This window comes from Macrobrachium nipponense, chromosome 12 (assembly GCF_015104395.2).
Source record: "Macrobrachium nipponense isolate FS-2020 chromosome 12, ASM1510439v2, whole genome shotgun sequence".
Classification (NCBI taxonomy): domain Eukaryota; kingdom Metazoa; phylum Arthropoda; class Malacostraca; order Decapoda; family Palaemonidae; genus Macrobrachium; species Macrobrachium nipponense.
This window is the reverse complement of record NC_087205.1, coordinates 83,459,208-83,467,739: the sequence shown is the minus strand read 5'-3', so window position 1 is coordinate 83,467,739 and position 8,532 is coordinate 83,459,208. Positions and strand designations below refer to the sequence as shown.

Below are 8,532 nucleotides of genomic sequence, written 5' to 3'. Positions count from 1 at the left end.
TAAGAAGCTATTACTGTACTATGATAAAGACTACCCCTTGGAAGACTAATCTCAAATCAGACAGTGACTAGAATTAATCATAAAAAGAAATAAAAATACTGTGTAGCAATAAGAAGTACACATTATATGGATGTAGCGATGATTGAGGTTGAAGTAGAAACACACAAAATCTGTGAACTTGTGACATTTATGGGTCACAAATTACACTAGTCTGGCAGCCCTAAACAATTACTGTATAAGAATCAAGAAACAAAAGTCTTATAATCTAGCATGCCTATTAGTGGAAAAAAATGACATATGACAAAGGAAAGACAGTGTCAACTCCCCAGTCTTAATTTGACCTCTGTGGTCCTTTTGGTATCCTGCATTCTGAGCTATAGCATAGCAATTGAGTGTTGATAAAATGGTGCTTTAACTACAAAGCAGAGGCAAGGATGGTTGCATCATAATTAATATCTATCACTAACAAATAATCAGATTAAGCATATAGTGAACCCCATATTCGCACTCACATATTCGCAGATTTCTCTCAGGAACATATACCCTGTTATTTGCCTATTCGTGTTATTTTTCTAAGAGAAATATCCACAATTTTTTTTTATTATTATTAATTTCATCATAAAATGCACTTTTTGTGATAAAACTTTTTAAAAAGCCAGGTGTTATAAATTTTTATGGTTTTTCTTGAGTTTTAACTAACAAAATAAAAAATTTTATATGTTTTTATAGAGGTTTCAACTATTTGCTGATTCTAGCTATTTGTGGGGGTCTGGTACGCATCGCCCACAAATACAGGGGGAACACTGTATTCTGAATCAGATACCCGAGTGAATTACTGGATATATGTAATATGAAATTAGGGGTATGACACCTAGAATAACAGTACCCGTACATCTTATGAAATGATGACTAACTAGCTAAAACAGTCTTCAACTTTTCTTCCAAATGGTAAATGTGTTAGGTAATGTAAACAATATGCGGCTCGCAACCCTCTGGAAGTCCTACTTTTCAGTTGAGTAAACCTCAGCATATTAAATTTTATCAACTTTAAAAAACAAAAATCAAAGCTAAAACTGACCCATTAGGATGTGTTAGGACATCTTTCCCTTCCACTCCAAGCATTCTTGGCATTGAAGGTCCACATAAATCTACATCCAAGATACCAACCCGGTGGCCAGCAGCCCTCAGTGTTAATGCTAACTGTACAGTCGCCGTGCTTTTCCCAACTCCTCCTTTGCCAGATAAAACTAGTAAAGTATCTCCAACACCTTCCAAAACAGGATCTGAAAATAATAAATTAATAAAAAATAAAAAAAATTTCAAAATAAATAATTTATTTTATGCTGTGGTTCATTTAAATATTCCAAAAACTAACAAGAAAACTTGGTACTTTACTGCAGTATTTACTAAAGTTGCTGACAGAGCACAGGACATATTGTATGTATAATCTTTATAAAATAATTTAAGTTAAAATTACCTAATGTTGATGTCATCCCTTGCCACTCACTGTCTAAAGCTTTATGGGTTACAAGATAATTATTTCCAAGCATCAGTTAATCAACTCATGATGTATACTACCAAATTACCAACAGCATACTGGGAAATAAACAATACAGCACTAAAAACAAGGGAACTATTGAAAGGTATGTGTTGTTTCTTCCCTAGATTATAAAATTAATTACATCTTAGCCTATCCAAGTGTGTGGTTTCTACTTATCCAAGACTTATGGCAGCCTTACATAAAAGACTACAAATATGCAGTTCTATAAAGTGGGCTGTTTGAATGGATTTATCCTCATTTTTATTTTATTTACATTTTTTATCTATTAACACCAAAGAAGCAATAATTGCCCTCTCTATGATCCCTTGGGTCTTTCCCAAGGTTGGCATCCTGCCACTTCCAAATCTAACACTTCTCTAACTAATTGATCCTCTCGCACTCTCATGATATGCCCAAACTATGTCAATCTATTCACAGCTTACAACCTTTAAACACAGCATTTGTTTGCTACTTGGTGTTCTTGATAAAAATTCCTTAAAAGCTGAATGATGGACATTTTGGTGTTTTTTCTTATGAAATATTGGTGGAAAGTTACGAGTACCCACTGTATGTACCACAAAATGCAGCAGGATTTGCCTTTACCATGTCTAAATCTGATGAGAATGCTATCATATTAACTGTTGACTAACTTGGCAGGTTAAGTTGATTGTGAATATGTATATGACTTTTTATACCTATTGTTTTTAGCAGAGTTTATAATCCTATGCCTTATTTACTGTTTGCCACATTTTGAACATTCTGGGGACAATCCATTTGGCCATACAACACTTAAGCTTCTGGCCAGGTAGGACCCATTCCCTAACCTTGGTTAGGCTAGATAAGGTTAGGTTAGATTATGGTTAACCCACTAATTTCCTTGTTTTATAATTTAGGGGTGGAGGTGAAGGGGGGGAGATTGTTGCTGATTACACAGGTGGTAACAAACATACATTCAACTGCTTGTCTTATGATTTATGCACTTTTGATTGGTCTTCTTAGTACAAATCACTTGCTTTTGACTTTTTCAACCATAAAAACCTTGGTTTCTCACTGAGTTCCATAAGGGAAGGGAGCACAAACACCATACAAGAGGGTTACTCGAAAATTAGATATCAAAACTGTATTAAACACAAGAAAATGCTAGAACATTCTAAGGTCAGGTATGTGGCTACAAATCAATGTATCACCGAACTGCAATGGTCAATAGCTTACAAATTCTTGTAAGCACCATATTCAATAACACCAATTAACAAATGATGATCATTCTGCTGGTATACTTCCCCTTATAGAATGCAAGAGACTAGTTATAAATAGACCTATATCTGACACCTGACACTGTAGCAAGGTTTTGTTAACTTTTGACATATTTGAGATGTGTAGTGAGAAAGTGGTCTAACACTGATAAATGGCAGTTTGGAGATATAGGCGGGAACGTGATGTCCGTAGATTCACAAACCATGTACTGATGTAAGAAAAGGCAAAAGCGAACATCCTGCAGGGTTTACTATGGTCTAATGTGGCATGTTTTGGTCCAACAAGAGGTGCAGACTAACTTTAGATCTGATGCAAGAGTGTTCTAACCTGGGAGGTTGCTGCAGCCAATGCCCAATCAGAGCGTGCCTCAAGTGTTGTCAGCCACGCTACCTCAGAATTAGGCACAGCAAAATAATTTTTTTTTTTTTCACAGAACTCTTCTTATTTCATGTAATCTTTAAAAATGAATCTAAAACCATGACTTTCTGGGGGGAAAAAATATAGTGTGGGGGAGGGAGTAAATAAAAAATTCGACCATAAACAAAAAAAAAAACAAAAAAAAAAACAATAAAAACTAAAAAGTTATCAAAATTCAGTGGGGTGAAAGATCTAGCCTCAACATTTAATTTTATGTATAATAGTAATGGTATATAATGGTAATAGTACACTTTATTCAGTAGTAATCAGTAATTAACTTTGAACATAATTACTCAAAACTAACATCAGGCAGATTAGACCACTTTCACACTAAAAGCACCGTTAGTCTTTATTTGGTAATAATCGGTAATCAACTTTCACTACTAATTACTCAAAACTAACATCGGGCAGGTTAGACCACTTTCGTACTACACGCCATATTTCTCTTTGATATGAACACTTCTTCTTGCTAACTCTGCTACATCTTGAGAAGCAAGTTTCTTTCAATTTTTTTGGACTGTACCTAGTTTATAATGACAAGTCTTACTTACTATGTAGATTCTTTACTTTTTTTTAAGCAACTAATACTGTTTAACAATGGCTTTCTTTGGCTTAAGATATACTGATAGAAAATCAATAACATTAATATGCATGTATATTAATACAAATCAATACATCTGTAAAACAATTAACTAAACATGGAGTTAGAAATATGATATTGTTATAATACAATAAAGTTTCATACATACTTACCTGGCAGATATATACATAGCTGGGACGACGGAGTCTTAGCTATGTATATATCTGACAGGTAAGTTCATTGTATGGAAATAGTTTTTCTATGGTATTCTGGGAGTTTTCTTCACCAGGGGGTCCAGGGTGACACCCAGCTAAGTAACATGGCCAACTAGTTTAGGATAGGTCAGTATAGTTCCTTTTATAATGGATTTCCTTAGCCAATTCCTTCTTGAACATATGAGTCCCTTATGACTTGTGTGTGCGTGGAACCACTCCATAACTCAAACATGTCCGGTCTTTCTCTGAGTGTTTCCCCATCCAAAACACTGCGTTCCAAAAGGGTCCCCAACCATATTGGATAGAGATGCAAGGTTAATAATAGTTGATCGACAATAGACTACATACCACCACCCCCTTTATCAGCAACACTACGTAAAAGTATAGGAAAAATTCATTTCCGAGGTAATGGTTCATGCAGAACTGTTTTGTAGTTTTACCATACTGTTTTCTAGCTTGGCTATCCTTGGCATCCTGTATCTGGTTAAGTTGGTTACAGAACAGAAGGCTCATCATGTAGCCTACACCTAAGAAACAACACTCTGAGTAAAGTTAGTACTAAGTGTTCCATGTTTCCCAGAAAAATGTAATTAGAGTAAAATACCAGATGGCCACCTGGCAGCCACCTCTACCATAGTGCGATCACTTTCCCAAAAATCGGAAATTATGGCATTAATTTATGACTTGGGAGATGAAACTTACTTCGAGAGAGAAGTAGAGGTCTTGAGGTGTTGCTTTGACGGACGCTGGCTCTTGACTAATTTCTATCCTGGGTTACAGGAAGTGTTAAGTTATTTTTCAGGAAGGTGGTTGCGCTACGATAGAGGCCAGCCACTTAGTATTTTACCCTAGCCTTGTCGCATCTTTGTACTTTATAACTTGTTTTGGGCTTATTACTGATTACACAAAGGCCTAGCCTTAGGCTATGCCATGTGTGTTTCCAACTGCTTGGGCTACCTATCTTGTTATTGATGGTGTAGCTATTTCACTCGTGCTCTCCATCAAACAAAAACCTGCAGAAATGAAATATACCTAGTAGGCATATGGTAAAGCACTGCTGTGCACCCAGGCAACCACCTGTGCAGTAGTGCAATCACTTTCATTATTCCATTACTATGACATCTAGAATTCATGGAAACAGTTTGTAAAGGCATCGGCGTATTTGTCAAGTTCCACTAAATTGGCAACAATGACTTGCCATTCCTAGCACACATTAAAGGTTACATTTGTTTCAGCTGTACAATTATTAAAAATTAAAAACAAATTATTTCAGCCATACAATTATGAAAAATAAAAAAAAGTCAAAATAGTGATATAGACTTAAATAAATGAAAAGTGCTATACATATATATAAATATATAGCAAAAAAATAAAAAAAAATTCTCACAAACAATTCCCTAAACTGTCGCCTGCAGCTCATGGATTCTGGCTGCCAGATGTACAACAAGGCTGAAAAATTATTCCTGCCATGGCTCTGCTGTAAACAAACTAGCGTATATGTCAAGTGGAATTTGGAATGAATTAAGAACGAAATGTGTAGGTATAGCCTAATTACAATCAAATAAGCACTGTGGATTTCAGTTGTGATGGCAGTAAGGATAAAACCACTGATTACAAGGTAAAAATGCACTGCAGTTCAAAACATGACCCCAGGAATAAGACGTCTCATACTTTCACTAGTACTAGCTATAGGTAGGCAACAAATGAGTGCTGGGAAGGCTGGGAAGGACATGGTCCCAATTATAGAAAAGAATTGCACTCACAACCATCACACGCCATACCTAGATTGGATTTAAAGTAAACACTACCTTCAATACATGTTTTACAAAGACTTCACATGATTATTTTACTTTGTATGGCGGTTTCCTATACCTAGTATCTCATGACGAAACTTCAGTCTTTTGAATGGAATGCTTAAGTACTGAAATGTATTGTTCTTTCACCAATTAGGCTACTACCTAAATATCGAGTGAAACGGTAGTCTTTTTTTCCGATCAATGGTCGCACAGCGGTATTTTACCCTCATTTGCTTCCAACCTTTAGGTTTGTTTATTTGTTTGTTTGTATGGTGCTTTTACGTTGCATGGAACCAGTGGTTATTCAGCAACGGGACCAACGGCTTTACGTGACTTCCAAACCACGTCGAGAGTGAACTGCTATTACCAGAAATACACATCTCTCACCCCTCAGTGGAATGCCCGAGAATCGAACCCGCGACCACCAAGGTGGGACGCTAATACCATACCAACCACGCCGCTGAGGCGCTTCCCAACCTTTAGGTGAAATACCTAGTGCACGCTTCGTCGTCATCTTCTACCAAAACAGTTGTTTACTTAAAAGCGTCCTGGTAAGGGACCGTGTTCCAATTGTTGTGATGAAAGTGCCCCAGCATCTGTGGGTACAAGTGGTGTGCGGATTTATCACAGGAAATGGGAAGTTTGTTGACACAAGCGACTCCGTAAACATTGAGATGGTGTCAATCTTCTAAAATATTGAAACGTAAGTAAAAATTTCGAAAGCGTTTTGGTGAGATTTCCACTGCCGTAGCCACCCTTTCCACTACCCTCTGTTTAAATCTTAAAATTTGGCCTTAATTTCTAACTTTGGAGAAAATACTTCAAAAGGAGAGTAGAGGTCTTTAGCTCCGATTCTCACCAACAACAAGTCGCGACTGATGCCCATCTCGGGTGTCAGGACGCGTTATAATGTACTTTTTCGGGAGGTTGCATGCATAGATCATACATGGCCTGCTGCAGGCCATGCGGTGTTTTACCCTATGCCTAGTCTACAACAAAAAACATTAGCTAGCCTATAGTGCAAAGCAGACCTCTGGTCTCTCGATACCTAGCTTGTTAAACTTTCAGCCAAGCTAAAACTTAGTAAGACCAACTCGCCTAAAAATAGGCCTAGATTACCGATCAACTAGCTAGGCTACTACCTACTACTAGCTATAGTAATACCTAGTAGTACCTAGCCCATAGGTACCTAGGTAGTACTAGGCTACTAGCTAGGTATTTAAACAGACTTACCCACTGGCGAAGTCATATCCACCGATTTATCAGTTAAAGCCGTTCAATATTTCTTCCTTTTTTTCTTAGGTATGCTTTAAACGTCAAAGACCACCGACATTTGATTTCCTTAAATGTTTCAGCTCTTGGTCGGAGAGGAATGTCATATAATGTCAAACTACGAAGGTGCGAACTTACGGTAACTATGACAGTAGTAGTAAAATCATATATTTCACTTTGCAACAGCTCCCGACTCCTAGGTTGCCTTTGCTTGTTTGTGTATAGATTCCCTGTGGTTTCACGTGCGTTATTATATTTCTTCGTATCAAGGTCTATAGAACATAGATATAGAGAGACCTTGCTTTGTATGTTTCTTCTAGTTCTCAACACAGCAAAGCATTAGAAAAAGCATTAGAAATTATTCTATCATTTTATTCATGGTGTAGCTACTGCTGCGTAAATGTGAATCTAATTCTAGTCGCATCATACGCCGATAAAAAAAGAAAAAAAAAAAAAAAAAAACTGAACTAGATTGAGAGTCGGAACATAAGTAAATAATATGTCAGCTATCTTATCGCCACCAAATTAGCATACTCAGTAGATGATAGTTCACAGAAAACCCAGTTGGCAGCCAGACGTGGCTGATTGCAACTACAAAGAGAAATCTATCATGTTTCATTATAATTATAAGCTTGACATTTCCATTGATTTTTAACGCATAAAAAATTATTGTAAAGCTCATGGTCGCAGTAAGAGGGAGGGTACTGGGATAACTTCCCCAACAATTGACATGAAATTATTGTGTCGTCTTTTTTTTGTTTTTATGAAATTGTGACTATGTGTGTGTGTGTGTGTGTGTGTGTGTGTGTGTGTGTGTGTGTGTGTGTGTGTGTGGGTATACAGAAGAATCATAGGGGTAGCAGACCCGACCAACATCCAGGTTGAAGAGGTAAAGGCATGTCTTTCACAAGTGTTGTCTATTACGCCAACGTTTCACATCACATGATGCTTCTTCAAGGCTGGAAATTATATTCTATGAATACTAAAACATCACTTACTCATAAAACATCTAAAAAAGCACAAAAAATATTTGACATTTATAAATAGAAACAATTAAAACGAGAACTCGAAAGGAACACCTACCAAGGTAAGAGTTAAAAAGTTATTAAAAAGGCTAAGAGAAAATAAACATAAGAAAGATGACTAAAACGAATGTAGAGAGTAAACAAACAGGCAGTTATGCTAAAAACAGTTGTGTGGAACAGGCAGTTATGCTAAAAACAATTGTGTGGACGACGATTGGGTGTTTAGTGTTGGTACATTAGTTTTTATGAGTGACTCCAACACCATCAACTCGTCGTCTCTACTTGCAGATCCAACAATCTTAAAATCATATATGTCCAAGCGGGCACCACAAATCTGGGAGTGATTCCGAATATTAGATAATTCGGGATTGGACAATCTGCACCCCGTCCTAAAGCTGATACCTTGATGGGAGCAGAAACGGACCCTGAGAAG

The 8,532-nt window shown here is 36.9% G+C and overlaps 1 protein-coding gene across 1 annotated transcript in view; it reads right to left on the bottom strand.

Moving 5' to 3' along the window:
• LOC135224620 (cytosolic Fe-S cluster assembly factor NUBP2-like) overlaps positions 1-7,206 on the bottom strand; it is a 20,369-nt gene extending 13,163 nt beyond the window's left edge. The window contains 2 exon segments of the mRNA XM_064263807.1: positions 1,079-1,283; positions 7,036-7,206. Coding sequence (XP_064119877.1) covers positions 1,079-1,283; positions 7,036-7,051 — 221 coding nt within the window. The 5' untranslated portion in view covers positions 7,052-7,206.
• Between the last annotated feature and the right edge of the window lie 1,326 nt (positions 7,207-8,532).